The following is a 23,280-nucleotide window of genomic DNA, read 5'->3' as shown; positions in this document are numbered from 1 at the left end:
ATATATTTTATTATATTATTTTTTATCTCTACAAATTAAATCACACAAAAATACGCACCCCTTCATATATCAAAAAATGCTTAGTGGAAATGAAACACTAAAAATACAAAACCAAAAAAAAACAACACTATAGCGAAAAAGTGATTATAAATTGGTAAATATAATAAAAATACGCGCACTCGGAAAATTTCGAAAAAAGCAAATTTAAAAACGTTAATACGACAGCGCTTTCGAACGAGAGCGTTTTAATTAAGTTTCGCGTTTTCCTCTTTGCACAAAATGTTACGCGCGTTGAAACTGTGGTAAGCCGGCTTTGAGTGCCAACACACATACACACACAAATTGAATTTTCAGCGCTAACGAAATATTCGTATACCTATTTAATTACACAGTAATTTACAAATAACATAAAAAAAACATCAAAACAAACAACCTTTGAGCAAATTCACGCGTGAGACTTACGTATGCATCCTTGGTGTCCTGCGGATATCTTCGGCAGACCCCAATATCCGGGCTCGCACCGATCGCACTTGAGTCCTCCGACCCCGGGTCTGCAGTCGCACTGTTGGTTCTCCGGACTGCAGGTCTCGGAAAATGAACCCAATTTATTGCAGTTGCATTGCGAGGGACAGCCGGCGAATTCGGGTCCTTGAGCTGGGGTCACGTTGTCCGGACAGCAACCGAACCACGAGTCCTCGCATCCCTTTTTCTCCTCTTGCACTTTGTCTGCAACAATGGACGCATTGCGGTTGAACGAGTGCACCATTTCGAATTGCATGTAAGATAAAATTATTCGACGAGCGTGTAGGCACTTCATACAAATTTAATGAAATAGTACAATTTCAATGCTACATATGTTTTACTACTACATGTAATATAATAAATATGTATATGTATGGATCTTTAGAAAGTTTTAAGCTCAATTTTTAACGAAAATCATTCTATCTTGGACGATTTATTGTTATTTAGTGTCATTGAAATATTTCATTGTTTCTCTCTGGAAAACAATGTGAAACCGTTTGACTGTCTTTATTCAATTACTTCGCTGGGAGAAATGAAAGCATTTGTCTAGAATTTTAAAATTCTTAAAATTTTAAATATTAACATAGCTAGCACAATTTATATTTTTTTAACTATTTTTTATTATATACGTATATATTATATGAATATGTATATATTTTGATAAGGTAAATATCGTATAATGTAAAATTAAATTTTCCATGAAATTTTCTTGTTCATCAGTTGCTTACTAAACTAATTAATTATTGATTAAAATGAAACCATCTAAATCCAAAGCATGATGGTGTAGAATTTCCCGTAAAATATAACTGAAATAGTTATATTATATTTAATATGTAATCATAGAAATGGATATGGCAGCTTTTGAACAAATACTTGGAATAACAGGACGAGAATAAAGTGAATTATAAATTTTGTCAAAGTAATTATAAAGTGCTTACTGCTCGTTTTAAATTTCGTTTTACGCACGGTTAAAAAGTGTATCGTATTTCGTTTTAAAATCTCGACAAATTTACTTATAATATACTTTTCCCCTTCAATTAAACGTAGATTAGAACATTTTTTTTTTGATCTAAGCAAAAAATTAAAAAAAAAACTACCACATTTGACTCTTCATCCTATGGAGAAATTGAGCAAGGTTTGAAGCATGTTTCATTTGTGAATAGAACTTTTATCTTACGTTGAAAATGAGCTCAAATGAAGCTGAAAAAATGCGCTCCATTCAAATACGCCACACAAAGAACCCCGACATTCGTCTTACGCTCGTACTCTAGACGCTTTAAGCTATGAATATGAATGAGATTAAATGCAGTGGAAATTCAGTCATTGGACGGAAGTGCGACGATACCGGCGAAAGGGGTTTTAACAAGACGAATCTCTAGCAATATATTATACACAATGAAAATTATACCTTTTTTACAGCATCGCGCCGCCCTGGTAGTCTGATGACAATAACTTCCCGAGGGACAATCTTTGCGATGAGGTCCACTGCCACAATCCAGCTCTAAACCGGTGAGCAAGTCTATCAAGGGGGTTTCCCCATTGCAGGGTTTCACCTCTAACCCTTGGCAAAGCTCTAGAGGTCTCAACCTCAACTCTTCCTGTCTCTGACAAGCTTCCAACTTCATTGCGCACATAGACGGATATATTCTCAAATCCGAAGCACACACGGGCTTGGCCGTGCCTTTAATAGCGGCTGTGACGCAATCAAACAAGCAGGAGCATCTTGGAAAATTATCAGGTCCCAATTCACAAGTGGCTTCATAATCACAATGAATGTCTTTGCAAGCTTCTCGTTCAGCGTTGGTCCAACCTTTTTCAGGAAGTTCTGTTGGCCCGTGGATGATCTCGTTGCTGATTGCCGTATTGGTAATGCTAGGCGGAAAAGTTGCTGCAAAATAAGTATGATATTAATTTACGAAAATAATATTTTAGAATAATTATATTAAATACTTTTCAGTATGGTTTAATTTTCTATGTTGAAGTTTGATAGTAAAATTTCTGACGATTTACTGTTTACTAAATCTAGCGAATAATTCTCGAAACTATTTCTGATTTGTACCTTTTGATTTTATGTGTATGCTTTAATGAATCTGTATTCCCCTGTGATATTATACGTTCACTACTAGAAGTATACTTTTGCCAACTCGGTCGGTGAGTACATACCATACAAATGTGGAAATTGAAAACATGCTGTCAATCATAACATCTCGAATTGGAAGAAAAGACAGAGGACTGTCCCGTTTATGAAAAATATGTCATTCCATTCAGGAATCACACGATCTACATATTAAGCTGTATTTTAAAAAACTTTAAAAATTGGTCTAACATCATCAACGATTCTGGGATACTAATACGTATGAATTAAAGAAAAATTATATATGGATATTTAAACATAAATAAATACATTATTATTAATATGCATTTACTAAAATTAATCATTATTTGAGCCGTTATAATTGAAAGTGTGAATTAAGTCAAACAGAAACAGTGTTTTTGGAACTGAACATTGGATTTCCGCCACTTTCACATATACGAATATGGCGGCACATTTATTGAGCAATATACGTATACACATATGTGCGTGTGTATGTAGACTGATTCAGCAAATAATTAACATGTTCTGTTGGATGGAAAGAATCATGAAAAGACATTTAGATATTTTTTAATAAGTATTATTAATGAATTTAAAGAATACATTTCCTGAAAACAAAGACATTTATTTTTGATAAAATTTTATTTGCGACTATTATTGTTACATTATTGATCTGACTGGCGAAAGTACAGGATCAAATTCGTCCATTTTGCGCATTTTGTGTCGCCACCCGCCCGGGGCATATTTTCTGCCGAAATGGTAATGCGGCGAACAAATGCTATGCATAAAAGATGAAAATGGACCGATGGCTTACGCCAAAATACCTTCCATTTTCGTTCGTTAAATTTTAAATTGACATTTCACGGAATAAATTCGACAGTTATTGATGTTTTTCGAATGAAACCAATTAACCCTCGCCTAAATTATTACGGACGTTGCGTCGAGTCGATTTTTAAAACCAAACTTTTTTACCCATTATTATATGTACATATTATACTAACTTGGTGCTCCAACAACGGCAAACCTCTCCCTGCAATCGCCGTAGAATATGACCGTGAGCGCTGGACCAGATTTTATTTGACAGGCTGCCTTTTGAAGCTCGCACTCGCTGGAATAGGTTACCATGGTATTTGCGCAGACCGGTTCAGTCCCAGATTCGCTACATTCGAGTGGACAAATGCACTCTCCAGCCGAACAGTGAGCTCCATATTTGCACTCGACGTTTTGGCACAAAGCTGCGATAATGCACCAAAACACACATTACAATAGTACGATATAAACATACATACATATATAATATGTGTGACTGTGAAACCACTAATCGTAAATTTTACGTAGTACCAACTATTATACTATATTCGTATTACGAGAGCTTAAAAAGCAATATCTACAAAATAGAAATACTAGCAAGAGCTAGTCCAAAAATAATAACTTTAATTTATTTTTAGATTTAAATTACACAATTTCACTATGTTAGCTTATATGAAGGCATAATTAAGGATTGGAATTGCAATGATTCAGGATTGCAATAAACCGGTAAACGGTAAATGATTTGTCCTACTACCGATAAACCGGTATTTACCAGTAAATGGAAAAAGTTTTTTTCGTGAATAATATAACTGCATGTGACTACATTTCCTTATAACGTTAACCTAGATTGTATTGTAAATAATTAAAAATAAATCTCGGGTAAATAATATCATATAAATGCATTAAATTAATTCATAAATAAACATATTTATTTATTTAAAGTTTGGACCATTTGTAAGTTTCGATCACAATTTGAAACAACCATCTGATCGTTCTATATTGCCAGTGCCAATTTTTTATTTATCAATTAAAAATTGCCACATTTAATACTGAAAATAAACAAATTCCAAACAACCTAATCCAATATTCGCATCGATTTTTAATATAATATTATGTAATTAAATTCGTGTAAATGTACTAAATTCGCGTTAAAATAGTTTTCGACATTTACCGTTGGCGAAATTTTGCCGATTTTCCGATAAACCAGTATACCGGTATTGCAATTCCTAATTATAACATATCTCATTACCTTTATAAGAAAAACTAAGTTATACATATATCAATACGAAAATTAACGTAACTATGAATATGATAAAAGCATAATCTCGTAATTCTTAGTTAGTTTTAGTCAAATTTATACTCATAGTGAAGTATTGTGGTTCCTTTCAAAGCCATCAAGACATAACATGTTAAAACAAAACTAATCCATCAGATACAATCTAAACCATTTATAGAATACATCCCGCTGAATGTTATTAATATTTGATGAACTCGCTGGTAACGAACACGCGGCTTTTCCCATTACGCATTTCCCTTATATAATAATACAAAATAGATAGAAACGTCCGGCGGTTAGCTACAGACATACGTTTTCCAAACCCGATATATATTTGGTCGAGCAATCAACTCTAGTGAGAGGAGGAAAACGCATTTATATATTCAACACATGGCCGCCAAAGTCGTACAATACATCTCTTCCCGTCAATCGGCTACGTGAGCTGATAATGGAAACCGACCGGCCGGCAAAAATCCCGACGAAATAATTTCAACGGACTCCCGCACCCACCCCACGGCTTTTACGGCTCAGAGAGGGGGCGGTTTAGGGGTTGCAGCGCGTGAATGGACCGCGTCCGGTTAGTGTGAACCCGTGGAAAAAATATACCCGGAACCGAGCAAGATATATACATAGAAGGGGTGCAAAACAGTTGGCACAATAAAAGCAGGGCTCGCCGCGGGGGAGGAAAAAATAAAGTATTCGCGGATGAACGGGGAGATAAAATATTTACGGGGTGGACAAAGGCAGACAATGCCTACCGGACAATGGGATGTATTTACACCATGGTGCGTCGTAAATATCGAACAATCGCTCTACGTATACGACTGATGCTGTTTCGACAGCGACAATGTTAGCCAAAGTTACTTTATTGCGTAAAAATCAGGTAGGTTAGGTTATTCAGGTGATTTTGTGACTTTGGGTGGGTTTTTATGGGCTTGACTTTCAACGGTATCAAAAATTTAGATTTGTATATATGGAAATTTCCTAATTACTTAAAAATTATACATCCTACATATATACATATGTATGTATATACATAATGTACTGTATGTTAATTTATCTAATCATCTTCTCTAAATTTAATAGCCATCAATTAGGTGGTGTTGACGTTTATTCTTTATTTATTAAGACGAGAGGAAAGGGTTAAAACGCTTAAATACAATATGAAATTTGAAATCCGGATGTATGTACATATGTATGTAATGTAGGAAATACAAGTATAATTACATTATTTTGTACTAGGAAGTCCATTACCCGGTAAACCGGTTTATCGGTAAAAGGCCCGAAAAATAGCTCGGTAAATTATTACTTTTAACGGTAAATCAATAAAACATATTTGCTGCATTTTATCACATTCCTTTCCTTTATTCCATTTTCTGGCAACACTGGTCCGAACAAGTGCTTCATCCAGAAGAAAAAGAATATACAATAATAAAATAATAATAGTAGAAGTTATAGAATATGTAGTAAATCTATCATTTTTAAATGCCTGATGATGATAATATTGCAGTAGTACCTTCTGCGACTAAATATTTGCCATCAGTAAAAGAAAGGCCTCGATTATCTTTTAGAAATTAACTAAAGTCAGTTTTGGAAAGGAAACTAACCAAAAGGAAAAAAAACAAAGATTTGAAAGAAAATAACTTTTTTGATGAATTGAAATAAGATGAGGAAAATGAAAAATGAAATCTGGTAATCAGGTAATATTTGATTTAAAAAAATATCAAATTACCGGTGAACTAAAATTACGGTAAATTTGACTCCCTAGTCTGTACGCTTCTAATGGAATTGAAAATATAATATAATACAAAAAAATCTACCATAATATTCCGCTATTTATGTATGTATACACGTGTGTTTTTATATAAAAATAAATAGATCACATAAAAACATGAATCAATATAATTAAATCCAACATTATTTATTCTGTGAAGGATTTTACTTTTTTGACATAAATACGTTCATATATTATATTTTAAATAACAACAATATTTTATTGTAAGAAAAATATATACAATATCATATTTTGTAAGTTTCAGAAAAAAATAATACGATTTAAGTAAACTTTCAAAGAAAGTTTTTCGCATGCTTTGGGCGTACAGAGCGAGTTTTATTTTATTTTTTATAAAAATATGAGACCCAAACAAATCCTCGTCAAATATAAAAGTTCAAAAGAAAATCATATCATTACCTACATACCATAGGTTATAAAAGCACCGAGAGAACGACGCCAAAGAAAATTCCACTTTGTATGAACATTGGGATTAATTTTAAGAAGAATTTTAAAGCGATTCAATAAAAAGCGAAGTATATTATATAAACGTGTGTATATACCGCAATCTCCTTTATAGAGAACTGTTAGCTCTGTTTGATCTTTACAAGTTTTCACTCTCAGCTGACATTCGCTGGAATAGGTTTGAGAATCGGACCCGCAAACTTCACCGTTCTCCTGCGAACAGAAAAAAAAATACATACGAAATATAAATACGTCTATCACACGTTTCCAGGTATATAAATCATCTAATCAATAGAGTTCTCTACACTTTATGCGGATATACATGTATGTACATATACTCAATTAGCTCAAGCCGATACCGAGACGACTGGTTGACGGTTAGTTAGCAGAATGCAGATGTTAATTATTGCTCACCGGGGTTAATCTCACCCCCGAGAGACTTGGCGAGGGGTCACAGATAAGCGTAGCACTCCATTGGGATATCGACTGAGAGCCGGGCCTCTTAGGGAATCCTCTGATTGGGTGTATGATGATGATCGGGAGAACGCACACAAGAGCATTATCACCATGAGTAACCCCGTAAAGCTGGGGTCCCCATTTTGATAATTAATTGGCATACATAATTCATTCCCGTATATTATATACTAGTGTTAATTATTATAGGCGAGATTAGGTTTCAAATAATATAAAGCTTGATGTTTACCGTTCCTTCTTCGCATCTTTGAGGACAGACGCACTTGGCCTCTGAAGCTCCATCGCTCTCGCATACTGAATAGTATTCGCACTTTTTGTTTTCACATCCGTCTGAAATTTTTAAAGTGATTTAAAAATATTCTAGAACAAATTATCCTGTGAAATGTTTGATACTGACTGCACGGTCCTTTGTAAAGTACGGCGACTTCTCTCTTGTATTTGCACGCTTCCAGGCGCAATTTGCATTCGTTCCCGTACGAAATCCCGTCGGATCCGCAAACTGGATCGAATTCAGCAGGACACTGAGGACATTCGCAACGAGCTTGTCCGTTGTGCTCCACACAACTAGCGCCCCATTGACAGGTACGGCCCTGACAAGGACCTCGTTCTCCTAAAATTCGTATCGTTTTTAAAATAACTCCAATCAAATCTTGACATAATGCAAAGACTATACAATTTTATGGGTATGGAATTATTGGTTGGTTGGAGTCAATTTCAGTGAAAAGGTAGTCCTTAATCCTATAAAAAGTGAAAAAATAATATTTCTTGATTGCATTCATGTAGTACGAAATTTGGCATGAATCACTAGGTACAATATTAAAACCAAGCTTAATAAAAAAGTATATGCTAAGCCTTAGCATATAAACTTATCCCTTAGCGGCTAAGGGATCAATTATATGTACATATAGTATAGTTGCGTAAGTAGTATAGGTTAATACAATATATGTATAATACGAATATATTTTGTTATTTTATTATCAAAACTAAAAATATCACGTATCCATCTTACGAATCCTTCGAGATTTATACATTTATCTGGATGTACATATTCAAGTGAATTTTATATTATTTCGTGGAAGTGAATAAGTGAAGTAGTCCCAATAAAATAATACAGAGTACGAAAGTACACATTATGTATTAGTGTAGCCAATCTTGAAATTGAATAGAACCAATATATGTAAATATGTACATAGGAACACCATTCATTTGGTTACCAAATTTGACTTAGCATACATATCATATGTATGTATGTATGTGCGTATGTACATATCAAATATTAGATCTGACATCTCACATTAAAGTGACATCAAAGGCCGATCGCTGTGCCACAAACTATCTACATACATACATAGACTCAATTTGAAAAAAAGGCAAATCCGTGCCATAATATGCGGCTTAAATTCCAAATGGCGCCATATCGGAATACCTTCGTTCCTAAAGGGCTGAGAGTATGAATGGCATGCACTCACCGCAGACACCTGGGTGGGCCACCTCTATGGGCATCTTAGCATGGCATGCGGCCCTCCTTAGCTCGCATTCAGAAGAGAAAGTCCTTCCATCCACGGCACAAACGGGCCTCATCACTGGCTCGCAGTCCGGGCCGCATTCGCATCTGGCTATTCCGAACTTGTTGATCGAGCACTCTTCCCCAGGCAGGCACTTGATACTCTCGCATGGATTGGTACCTGTCGATTTCCAATATTAATCAATTCAAATACATCGTAGTTTTGAGTAAAATCTGTCGAGCATCGGGGTATGCTTACCGGAACTGCACTGTCCTCTATAGATGATACGAAGTATTCTGCGGCTGCGACAAGCTTCTCTCCGTGCTTGACATTCATTACTGTAGGTTTTTCCGTCTGATCCGCAAACCGGTGTAAATTCTAATGGACACGGTTCGGCACATTTGCAGACTGGAGCTCTGCTCTTATCCAATTGACACACTTCCGGTTCGGGACAGGAGACCCCTGCGCAAGGATCTGCAAAAAAGTAAATAAAACGGTTCGTTAAAGTCTATGTGGCGGTAATTACGGCAAAGGATGTGGAAGCTGTTAACGTTGGGAATAGTAGAATTTTATTGGCCGTATCGAACCGCGTTTTCCATCGGATGATGTTGAACATTTTAAAACGACATAAATTTCGAGTTTAATGGCTGGATACAATCGGTACGTTCATATCTATGTGGCTATCTACTATGCGGAAAGTCCGTTTAAGCGCCATGAATGAACACAATCTCTCTTGGGGTATTATCGTTTGTCATTTTTTTTCAAATTGAACAAAAATGAAAATGACACTCTGACGTGCCTCTTGTATTTTAAATATTTGAATTTATTTGTAACAAATATATCGTATTATACTTAAATTTTCCAAACATCATACAATAGATCAATGTCGTATTAGTTTTTCTTTTCATTTAATTTCTACAAAATCATTTTTTTTGTTCAGTTCAAAGCATTAATTATATAAATATACACATGTATGTATGTACGTAAAGTCAAAAAAACCAATAACAACCAATATAGTTTTACAACATTTTATGCTGAAATTATATGAGTATACATATTATATGAGCAATTGCCTGTTATGACAAAAGCTCCACGGACATATGATCCAATGACTAAGCATCCACGAGAAAAAAAACTAAGCTCCAGCCGACCATTTATCCATTAGATTCAACGACAAAAAAAGCCTACAAATTTTTTTTTTTGAAAAGAGCGTTCAACAAATCAATGAATCTCTATTTTCGTTAGTCTATTAGTCGTCGGATCTAATGGTGTGTAGATCAATGATCGGTTGGAGCTTCAGTCGGCTGGTTCTTTTGACGTGGATTTTTATATCGAGTTGACACCGTACAAGTACACTAGGTCCAAGTCTGGTTATTAGGCCACTTAGACGTTACTCGTAACGTGATAAGTCTAAAGGCCGGATAACCAAGGTGCCGTCTTGAAAAAAACGGACCCAGAGGGTGCTGTGTATTGTTCATTGCATTGTTAAAGGCTCGCCAAAAGTTTTTTTTTTTACTCTAGTTTTTGTAAATAGAACTAAACCGCCCCGATTCCTAGAAAAAGCACTGTGACTATCCGGTGTCTAGTGATAACATACAAGTGACCAAATTAACGAACTCGTTCCGAGTGCACTCGTATCATGTTAATCTCAAAGATCATATTTCTGTGGAGCTTTTGTCGTGGAACCGAACAATTAAGGCTTTAAATATTGCAACAATTCTCAAATGTAGTTCATAGTACTGTTAATATATATGTACATATACAATACATAAGGTCGGAGCGAAAAACGTGAATTTTCGATTTTAGTCGATGAACCTAGTGGAAAACTTTCATCGTATCAAGGGAACGATAAATAAAAGTTTTCATTGATTTAGATAAAACGATTGGTTGGAGGCACAAGGCAATGCTTAAAATCAATCAATTAATAATAGTAATTATATTTAAAATATTTTGAATCAACTTAATGCATTATATTATATTATTAAAATACCATAAACTAGAATAATAAACATTAGAGCCTATTCAGAAGCGTTTTCTGCGTCATTTATCCCATAAGGCTGGTTAATTTTTAAATTGTTGCCAACATATAAAGACAGACTCTCTCACTCCAAGATCATAAGTTCGTCTCATCGCAGAAAAGTTTCTGATATATTACTCTTGTGTAAGGTAGTCAATGGTGCCTTTGATACATCTGTTTTGGCAGACATTAATTTTAATATCAATACTAGTTTCACTAGATATTCAAATATTTTTAATCTACCAAATTTTTATAGCAATACATCATTTAATAATACAATTGCACGGATGCCGTCTTTACGATTGTAAACAAGATTGCCCTAATTTATTCTCTAACTATCAGTACTTTTAGGGATAAGGTGAAGAAAAAGTTCTGCGGTTGATTGTTTGTTTTATTTATATTCACTGCTATTGTAATTTTTGTTTTTATTATATTACCATGCGGTGCTCACTTTAATATCAATTTAAATATTTTCTTTTATATTTGTATATTTATTTCGCTCTATTTCTCTTTTATTGTATTTTTATTCTGTATGTGTGCCATTATATTTAAAAATAAAAATAAATATAAATAGGAAAACATATTTTCTATATGACTGAAGACTTTTGAAAACTTTTCCCAAGTGTCTGCAGACTTTCATGACGCTTTCCTTCACATTGATTGACTTAAATCTTTCCACATATCATAATATTGATGGTCAAGTTAACCAAAAGCCTGAAAACGTACATATATCACGTAATACAGTAAGTTTACACGACGCCGAACAATCTATCAAAAATAAAACACATCATAGGAAAAAAATAAAAATAAAAATTGCCGTTTGGTCGAAAGGTCAAAAATTTTAAGCGAGTCATCGTTTAGCAAATAACCTTACACGTGATAAAACTGAAATTGTTTTTTCAGCGCGTGTATCCTCGCCGTTCCAGCGTCGCGCCGCCCTGACTACGTGTTCGTAACCCTTGTTGATTTACAGCGTGCGGCCCTGCGCAAGATGGATTAATCTGCGTCAGCGTTTTTCAAGCGCGAGGTCGCGGACCGAATCGGTAACTTACAACCGGCACAAACAAAAACCGACGCGAATTTCCCGAACTTCCGGCGCGCGAGACGCCACATCCGCTACATAAATCGCGCACAGGTTCGCGTTTGCGTGACACATTTTAAATCATACGTGTTCGACGGCGATACAATACTATGAAATACTAATAAAAAAAACAAATCGACACAATTTACAATACATACATTATGTATACATATTTATTTATAGCGCGTAAAAGCTTTTGTATAGAAATGTACAGTAAAAACTTTCTTGTTTGCATATTTGTTTGAAATTTTCTGACCTTGATAGTGATAGTATGGAAAAAAAACAGTATTTAGAAGGATTTTATTAGTTTAGTTAAATTCCAAGCCGTCCAAAATGTGTGAGCTGATTTTGAAACACTCCTGCTCTTCCGATCGCTTTGATATTTTATCAAATCGGGGGTTCGATGTCATTTAAGTAAGAAAATGTCTCGGATATCAAGCTAGAAGAATATAATCATCATCGGAATAATAAAAATTAAGTCGGAATCATCTGTCAGATTGACGTGATGACAGCTACATAGCAATCTAAATGTATCGTCACAACTCACGGGTTAAACAGTTGAACAGTTATAACTTTTTCTCAGCCAGCAGTATAGCTCGGTGGTTGCGTTAATGCTTATATTGTCCCCGGGCTCATTTTCGGGGTTGACCTTAATTGACAAGAGTTTATTCGGAATATTTCTGCAGTACTACATGTCAGACTTGGATATTTTTTGATTGTTTCCTATCAAAGTTTGACAATTTATCTTATTTCATTGTTGAAACGGTTCCTCATCAAACTAGCGAAATCTTCCTACTATTTGTCACTACTATTTAAATATTATCTATAAATGTAAATATGTATGTATGTATGTTAAGTTAGATACCGAAATGGCATCATGGTAAAATATACATTTTTAAAAATAAAAAATAAATTTAAATGTAATATTATAAGCTTTCACTTTACACATTCTCATATACATTTTTAATTCTCTAATAGATTATATTATTAATAAAAAAAATATTGAATGGTGGGGCGTCTATTGTTGTCTTATGGCCAAATGTTGCTTGTACACAACTGTCAAAAGTTTTTAATTATAATTAATAATTAGAATGCCCTAAAAAAACAGCGCTCTACATGAATTGAAAAAGGATGCGAAATTATAATTAAAAAAAATTCTGAAAAACAAATAGCATGAACTAAAAAAATTACAAGAAAAAATTAAAAGAAACACAAAAAGAATATAATTTTTGTAAACAAGTTCTTTTAATCATAAACATATGACACTGTAATGACAGGCTACTCTAAATTAACACCATGACTAGATAATTTGACTGATTATTTATATTCACATTAGACAAACTGACTTAGTTTTATAATTCAGTTAAAACGTGTAAGTAAATTTAATTTAAAATTCAATTTATCATCTTTAAATAATTTCAATCGCTTATATGTACATATGTATATTGTATTCTTGGATATTAGCTGTATTTTGATTTAATGTATCTTTATAAAAAAATTTCAAATATTTGAACATAACATACCTAATTTTGATGGATAAGTCAAACAAGACTTTGAAAACTTCTTATAGTTTAACTTAAACGAGTAGCCATCGATCAAAAATATTATAAAATGCCTTTACAAAAATACGGACCATTCTATGAAAATCCAAATTTTGAGTAGCCAGTATATCAACTTCTACATTTATACGAAGCACTCTGGTAAGTGAATCTCGCTGCGCATCAATTCACAACTGCACCAAATTCCTTCGAGTGCCATTGTTTAAGCCATTAGCAGGGGTCGGAATTTAAATACGTATGCGGCCAGATTTTATCGAATTCTCTAGAGAGGGGCATATGAAAGCTATCGAACGAATTGCCCCACACGGGTGAATAATTCATTGCTACGCCGCCGATTAGCATTTCTCACCTGTAAAGGTGAGGTGTTTAAATCGCCTAAAAGGTGCGCCTTCGCATACATTCCCTTGTTATCTTTGCGAACGGGCCGTGCGGCGGTTAATGTGTTTGTTAAAATGCGTACTTAACTACTGTACAGGGAAAGTTTGCTAATTAACGTCGAACGGCCGCCAAAAATAAACCGCACATTTTAAATGGATTGTCTTTGGTGTGGGGAAAATTATACTGTAATGCGACTTTTACACACATAATGATTAGTTTAGAACACTAAAAGCATGACTAGTAATATTCAATACAAGTAAAATTGTATATATTTAATGGATTCATCGATTCAATATTTACCACTAATTTGCACATAATGCGATAGAAAATCTCTAGCGAAATTTTGACACACACTACCATTAAAAGTACACACACATGTAGTATATGTAGAGCAATTGTGATCAGTGTGACAATAATTACAATTCTATTATACACCTATTATGCTGTCGTGTGTTTTCTAAGCAATTTGTTTCGACAATTTAATTTAATGGTTTATTGGTGAATTAATTTAAAGTTTGACAATGGAATTAACAGCCTATTTATGTCACCTTATATTATACATGCATGTAAAATCAATTCGAGCAACTGTGCCAATTTGTTATTATACCATTATATTGTATCCACATAATTATTATATCGTTTGACAAATCAGATTTTTTTAATATGCCTATGGATTGCATACGTATTACAAATGTAATTTTTTTATAGAATTTCATCTACATATACAATACTTAAACTAATGACAATAATGATTCTACTTAGTGAGAAGACTAATTCAAGCAGGCTTTATTGATTTGTTGTTAGCAAAAAGTGTTATCGATTAGCCTAAATTATTAAATGAACTTCAGTTTATTGACTCAATACCAAATGTCGAAACTAATTTGTCTACCCTAAATATATAATATAGCAAAAATATGGCTTGTGGTATTACGTGTACGTCTCAATGAGGAGTATAACCAATTGAATTAGTTTTAAAACAAACTATATATTATTCTTTAGTTGTGACATCTTCTAGTGATGCTGATTTTAAAACTACATGTATGTATAGATTCGAATGTCATAATCTAATATTGTCAATTTTAGAAGAATTTCAAAAGGTCCAAAACTTTACTCGATTACACATGTTTTTCATAATAAATAGATTAATTAAACTTTACAAAATGTAATCAATTCTCATGAATACTTATTATAAATATGCAATTTCACCATAATTTTTTGAATAATGCTATTTAAACTTGTTTATAAATTTGAAAGCAGTTAGCAACAGTTTCAATAAATATATAAAATACATGTATGTACATGTATTTTAATATGCATATAAAATAAATATATAATATGCATATAAAATACATGTACGAGTATATAATACATATATAATATATACTTATAAAGTTGGTATCGGACGATAGAAGTACTTCAATGGTACTTGAGAGTATGTAAAATAGTGCAAGGGAGGCAGGTGGACGGACTTTTCACCGAATGGACACTTAGCCGACGGACGCTTGGCAAAACAGACATTTGACCGAATGAAATTTTTAATTATATAAATTTATCAAAAATATCAAATGTTCGTTTTCCCAAACGTCCATCGACCTAATATTCTTTGGGCCAAACATCCGTCGGCCTAACGTCCATCGGCTAAGTGGCTATTTAGTCAAAATTTTGCGCACGTGAAGATGTCAGGGGAGATGGGTGGATGAAATTAGAAAAACGTGTGAGATGAAATGGATGAGAGTTGACCAAAACAGATACGAATGAAAGCGTGTTGGAGAAACCTCCATCAAGCAGAGTATGGCGAATGGTTGTAAATGACAATGATGACGAAAGTTGCGGTTGTCAAAATTGACGCGTGTAGGTTGATTTCAACCTACATGAGATATTTCAACCGTCATGCTGGGTAGGTTGGGCTAAGCTATATAGACATATATGTATAATAAATAATAAACATAAAGATAAAAATTGAACAATCGTTGTATGTATGTATGTACATATGTACGTACTCCCGTTATAAATACCATGTCCATTTATAACGACGAGTCAGTCGATTTTCCCGGAAAAGCGTAACGCTACAAACACGAACGTAACGAACGGCGACAAAATCCGCTTCCGGTCCGCGTTTGTGCAAGCCTGGCGCGTGTCGCACACTTTCCCCGTATACAAATATACATATACAGATATTATACACAACACACATAGCACCGGTCGGCGTATTTATTGCGGAATGTCATGTGGACCCACAATAAACAGATTTAATGGAACGGAACCGTTGCCACAAATCTTTCCATTTGGGTGAGAGAGAGGTGGATATCACAACCCCCTATGTATGTAGGTTCCGAACACGAGCGCCGATAGGGGCTGCAAAGCCACGCCCGTTCATTATACGGATCGGCCGCCGATTTATTACCCCTGCTGGACCTGTTGGGATGCGTCGCCAGAGGACCAGTTTGACGAGATTATGACGAAACCTCCTAAATGGCGCTTTTCCGTTGTATTATACTTTCCCCCTCTCCCGAGATGATGATGACGGGATGAAAAATTTAGAATTTTTCATTGTTTATGTTCGTCGTGCGTGCGATACATTTCCGTGGCTCGTGATGTAATTTCTAAGATTCCAGTGTGAATTTTTTATTGCAGCACCGAAAATACAATTTCACGTTTTTACAATGCCTTTCATTTGCAATCGATTGGTGTGCTTAGAGTTTCAAATTTACCATAGAAAAGTAATGCTTAATATTTCAAATTTCTAAAAATATAGCCACAGTACATCTTCAAAAGAGTGTGACGAATTAGAAAATCGTTTCCATGAATTATTATTTGATAAAGCTTTTATTTGTATACTTTCGAAAGAAATACTCTATAAAATCAAAATATAATACTCTATGAAAAAAAATATATGTAAATATTAATTTATAGAAAAGAGCCAAAATTTATCTTAAAAAGAGAGTATTTTTTCGATACGAAATACTATAATACCTAAATATTTTAGTAGATGGAATTTTTTTCATAAATTATAATAGCTATAGATAATATTATATGATATAAAAATAGCTTCAATTATATTAAAAAAAAAGTTATATATATATAAATACATATTATAACGTAGCTATTAATATGAATATTTTTTTAATCAAAACAAAGTGACAGGTGTGACTTAAGAAGAAAAGAGAACAAGTGGGACGTTAATCTCAACAGAGAATTCCGTCTTATGGATAAAAATGACGGCAGCTTATATATTATGTATATATGTAGGTAAAATGTTAGATTACCGTGTGCTATCATCCCGTTACGGGAATTATCCTGGACTTAGGTATGCTGAGCCAACGTTACAAACATACAGATACACCTTACTTCCACACACACAAACTCCTCTTTGTACGATGGGATTATTCCTATTTTATTCCGTGTCCATTCAGCTCCAGCGTAAGGCAAGAGTCTCAAAGACGCTCAACTGTAGGATTTTCCGAATGAATGTTCCCATTGTCTGGTTTTATTACCTTTTCATACAATTCGCCAACAACAGGTAAACCGACGATATTATATTGGATGGCGATCGTAAAGATCGGCCACGCTATATATCTTAGACGAGTTGAAACACCTACACACATAGACACATACATATATACAATGGAAAATTATGCCACGTTTGCGATTTTTTTCCCAGAAAATGGAAATTTTTCCTAGTCGTCGCTAACAAGTAAAAAGAAAATTAAAAATCAATTGGAAGTGCTCTTCTTTTCATTGAATTCGAATGAAACAATATCTCTTTGTGAACGTGAATATTTTAAGGTTAAAAAATAAATAATCGAGATAAACGAGCTACTGAGAATAAAATTTTTCATAAAAAAATATTATTTTTTACTTTTCAACTTATAAATTGAACCAATATTGAAAAAATAGATTCAAACATATAAATTGAACAAATATTCAAAATAACGCTTTCTTATTCATTAATAGGCAAATCAATTATCATACTGTATAATATTAACTATAGAAAAATCATCGCTATCTCGTATGTGTATGTAAACACATGTATGAACCGTTATATTTGAAATTGGCATTAGTCTACTTTTCTTAATTTTGAGAAATATGTCTCAAAAAAGTTAAGTATAATATTTGGCGTTAAACAATATTTAAAAATACGGTTGGCCTGTAATACCTACATACATATATTCTGCTTTTCTCAAAAAATGTCTCAAAAAAGTTAAGTATAATATTTGGCGTTAAACAATATTTAAAAATACGGTTGGCCTGTAATACCTACATACATATATTCTGCTTTTCGGAGATTCCCGAAATATCGAATTAAAATAAGTGAGCAATTTGTGAATTAAGTCAAACCAATATAGTGTTTTTGGAACTGAAAATTGGACTTGCCCCATTTTCAAATATGGCTCATATTTAAAAAATATAATTCAATATGATCTTTGGATTTGAATAAATTCGCATAGTCATGAAGGGATAGTTCTGAATTGAATCCAAATCAATCAAAGGGTAGAGATATGTTTAATAATTTTACAGAGAATGAGCAATAATTTAATATCGAACATACTTAAGCATAAACTCAGTCCAAATAATTCTTCGGGTCTAACTAACTGAGAGCTTCCAATTTGGTTACATTCGAATAAGTTTAATTAGATCCTATAAATTTCGATAAAATTTATATCACTCGCAAATTCGCTCTCGTATTATATTAATACGAAATTTATTAACTGCGCCCCCCATAACGCGTTTTAAGATACTGGAGACTCGGGAAGTTTTGGCACTCGGCGAACGTATATTAAACGCTGTCACAGGCGTTCCGGTCGAGACGAGCCAGGGGAATTCAACCGCGACTTCCTACGTATATATGTACGTATCTATTTTATAAAACAATACTGTGAATAAGGCTTAACGCAATTCATTAAGAGCGCGATATTTAATCGCGCTTCGTTTTCCTTGTTTTGTTTTCTTTTTGCCACGTTGCTGTCGACGATCGTGACCGGCATAACAACGAGCGGCGAAAACGCAATAAAATCGAACGTTCGTTCGGAAAGTACGGAAAAAATTAACATTTTAACGCGACCCACCCCCTCTCGGTTATCTAGATGTAAAACACAATTAAGGACTTTTCCCTGGCAATACCTGGCTCTCAATATCGGAAGGTGGGGTGCTCTCGCTGAGATAGGGGTGTTTTCCGAGGGGTGGTTGGGCGTTCGCGTCACATCAGGGTTAATTGAAACGGCTCCCGCCACCGACGACGAGCCGGCGGAGGGGTTGTTAAGATAAATGAACTGAGATAAGACGAAAAACAGCGAATTAAATTACAATGAAACGAAAGTTTTTCGCGTCGTTCTCCCGGACGGCTAATGGCAGATCTGGCGATGCACATTACGGCTATGTCGAATGCTCTTAAGCGGCTGAAAGTTCGTTCGCCCGAACACCGCATCGTTTTAATGGGATTTTCGTTTTTACTTCTTTGCGAAAGAACGAGTGCAAAAAAAATGTGAAGAAGTAAAAGGAAACTGTCTCTCCTCGGTAGTATCCTTGTTAGCATTCGAATTCGACACGAATGTCGTTGTAGGTATTTCTTTTAACGCAAAAGTTTCGTTTCATTTGGCAAATAACGAAGAACATTTCGTTTGATTCGAATTTATCATGTACATACATTCAGTATTTCAAAATAGTTTGGAATATTATAGCCAGCAGTATACTGCTCAGTGGCTTCATTAATCCTACACACCGAGAAGTACTCGGGTCTAAGCCCTGGAAAAATTTATTCCGAGTAATTCTGTAATAATGCTGATCAATCTTTGATATTTATGACTCAAAGTCGATATTTGTGACTTGAAGTTGAAACAGTTCCTCATCAAATTGTTAAAAACCACCCTACTCACTATTTCAACACTATTTGAAAATGATTTCAAAAGTTTACAAGCTATAAATTTATATTTGTACAAATTTAATACCATTGATGTCGCTCAGGGGCAATCCGTAATTACGACTGCCAAATATTCGAATATCGAATAGTAGCTTTGAATTATTAAGATGAAGTTTTAGAAATGTTAGTATATTATTAAAATTTTAACTCAGTCGTAATCTGGTATGTACATTGAATAGAACCAAATGTGCTGTAGATTGAAAATAAAAAAATAAGTTCGTATAAAAAGGTTCGGTACCATTACCCGTAATCATTCCGGAGTACTGGCATCATAGGGAAAAAATAAAATTTTTATAAAAAAATATTTATTATAAAATCATTTCGGTAAACAAGATTATTTCATATAGCTTATAGCATTCGATCATTTTGTTTAATTCGCCCTCTTAAACAGGCAAATAGAATGGTATAAAAAATTGGAAGAAGGTTATAAAAAGTTATTTTTTACATTCCCTTCTCCAAAACATCTTATTCATAATAATCGGCACAATTATGTATTTTATTGATACGAAACGACTTTCCATCTTGAAGTGTGATTTTTTTCATATAATTGGACACGATTCATATAAATGCCTATTGCTTAAAAAGATTCGATGTAAATGGAATCCAGAAATTTGTTAAACTTAAATTTGTTTTGAAATTGTAAAAAAAAATGATTAAATGTCACAATACCATTCCAATACTAAGAAAACGAATGGCTTCTGACAAACTTCTTACGGGATAATATTAAATAATTGAATAAGAGGAAATTCATATTGCAATTTTTTATATGTTGTTTCTTTTAGTGCCTAACCTTTACATGTGAGCTTAACACTCTGGGTAATATGTTTAAATGAAAATACCAAACGCTATCAAGAAAGTTTGTTGCATATTAACATCCGAAATTTATTCAAAACCCGGGTACAAAAAAAACACGACGCGACATAAGACAGGTTTTCTTTATGATTTTCCTCGAAACAGAGCAATATATTAGAGTTAGCCTGATGCTTTTGCGACACGACAGTACACCGACAATAACGTCGTTACACGGCTAAAAACCTCTCAACGTTGAAAGTCACAAAATCATTTTTTCCACGGATGTTACCTGGCTGCTACTTATTTTGTTTTTTTTTATCACGCTTATCCTTCAGAGAAAAATAATCGTGCAACATTTTCAACTTTTCAACACATAAAATTCCTTTTAAGTCGATTGAAACTAGGCGTCGCGACGTCGACGTCGGTCGTTATCTTTCCCAGGACGAATGGAGCCGAGGGGTGCAAAAAATAAACCAAAAGAGAAAATCCCGCAGTTTGTTATTTAACGGGGAAAAAATCACCGCAGCGGATTATTATAATCTATGACGAAACATTCGCCTATCTAACGTAAGTACGGTGACGATACCTTTCTATACATTGAAATTAATTGAAAACTAACAAAAACCCTCTTCTACAGTTTCATTTCATGTTATATCGTTTATTAATCTTTTTTATGATTTTATCTATACACATGTTACAGTGAAATCATAAATAATTACACTAACGTTTCAGTGAATTCATATCCAAGAACAGATTCACTGGGTATGGTTATATTTTCACTACAGAAATTACATATTTGATTTTTTCGTCGCCTGTTGCTCGGAGCATCAATTCCTCAACCAGATTTCAGTTCATATTTTAGATTTGTTCAATCTAAAATATGCTGATCTGGTTGAGGAATTGCTTAATTTGAGATCGTAAATACATATATTCTCACATTTTTTCATATTTCATTTTTTTTATTTTATTTGTGTTCTTTACTTTACATTATTTTCATTCTTTATTTTTATTTATTTAATTTTTATTTTTGTATATTTTGTTTTTTCCTATATGTATGTACATATGTATATGTATGTATATGCCTAGCTATAGTGACGCCCTGGAGTATATCTGTAATGTCACCATAGCTTAACAGTAATAAATAAATAAATAAATATTCACTTGCCCCTATTAGTGAATATGAATAATAGTGAAATACCAACAATTTCACTATACCATACATACATATGTATACATATTTATATTAGTAAATCATAGGAATTGAACCATCCTACTAATCACTTAGAATAATACTTATAATTATTATATAAAGATCGATACGTCTCTTGTGGAATTTCCCTCTATTTATTATAATATATTTTAGGGTAGTAAAAAATTTTTTTGATCACTCATAAAATTAATAACTTTTACCAAAATTGTTCAATTTAAAATTTTCAAATTATTTATTTTGATTGTGTTGACTATATATGTATGTACATAAGTAGTATCAACAAGAAAATATATTTCAGTATACATAAAATACTGCACCACGAAAACGAAAAATAATGGTTTTATATGAATTACTTAAAAGAAATTATTTATTTAAGTTTTTTAAATCTAGCATACATATTTCAATGCATCGCTTAGTCGAGAATTACTAATTAAACTCAAAATTGTTCAAGATCTCTTCAGAGCTATCCATGATATTTTTACTGAAAATAAAACGTAGATATTACGAAAATAGCTTGAACTCATAATAAATTCATACACATACACAGAGCTTGATGAATTTCATTCAACCAGATAAATAAAATGAAATTCGAAAATATTATTGAAGACTCTTCAGATTCACTTCATAGTAAAATTAACCAGTCATTCAATATAATGCTTTTAGCGTTATCCTCACTAATGAAAACTTTAGCCTGGGCCAATCTAGATGGATCCCAGTATAAAAATAAATCAGAGTGAAGCATTCTGAGACAGATGAGTGACACGTGTGCGATACGAGTTTCCACATTACAATTAATTGAATAAGCCGAATTCGGCTGTGGTGCGCGCGTATGTATCACGACAACCAGATTATCCGCTCACCCATTAAAACCAGAAAGCCTCCCAATTGAACTAAGACCGGTTCAGGGTGGTTTATCGAATTTCAGAGGGTACGTATTATATCTAGTTTAGTGCAAAATATACACCGACACTCGAACTTAACCGTATTCTGTGGCGGATAGACGGCACAGGACTACTTGCACTCAGAACAGTGCAGTCAAGTGCAGCCGATCTCCAGTGCATCGTTGAGTTTGTGTCTATAATACATAGTAGATATGTACATATGTGTGTGTAGTACGATTGAGATTTGCAGATGTTTTATTTTGATTTGGCTTTTGATTCGTATGTAAGACCAGCCTTATCGAGAACGTGTGAATTTTTAATATGTAACTTTGGTTTCGTTTTATGTTTTCGTTGACTCCGTCGTTATTTGCACACACGTTATGTATTATATATTGAATTATACTATAGAAACGAGTGACATGTATTGGAAATGTTATTCAAGGTTAAATAACTAGTCCATTGAAAAGAATAAATTGATATTGAAAAATAATGTTCTACGTAATTGAATAAGATGAAGAAGTTTAGACTGA

General features: G+C 33.6%; 1 protein-coding gene across 1 annotated transcript in view; it reads right to left on the bottom strand.

Moving 5' to 3' along the window:
- LOC143917705 (agrin-like) overlaps positions 1-23,280 on the bottom strand; it is a 62,767-nt gene that overhangs the window by 7,484 nt on the left and 32,003 nt on the right. The window contains 8 exon segments of the mRNA XM_077439285.1: positions 463-726; positions 1,931-2,410; positions 3,616-3,849; positions 7,035-7,149; positions 7,640-7,740; positions 7,808-8,020; positions 8,880-9,095; positions 9,174-9,389. Of these exon segments, the coding sequence (XP_077295411.1) occupies positions 463-726; positions 1,931-2,410; positions 3,616-3,849; positions 7,035-7,149; positions 7,640-7,740; positions 7,808-8,020; positions 8,880-9,095; positions 9,174-9,389 (1,839 nt within the window).

The sequence above is a fragment of the Arctopsyche grandis genome, chromosome 10, assembly GCF_051622035.1.
Source record: "Arctopsyche grandis isolate Sample6627 chromosome 10, ASM5162203v2, whole genome shotgun sequence".
Lineage (NCBI taxonomy): Eukaryota > Metazoa > Arthropoda > Insecta > Trichoptera > Hydropsychidae > Arctopsyche > Arctopsyche grandis.
Note: the sequence above shows the minus strand (reverse complement) of the source record. Positions and strands in the feature narration are given on the sequence as shown.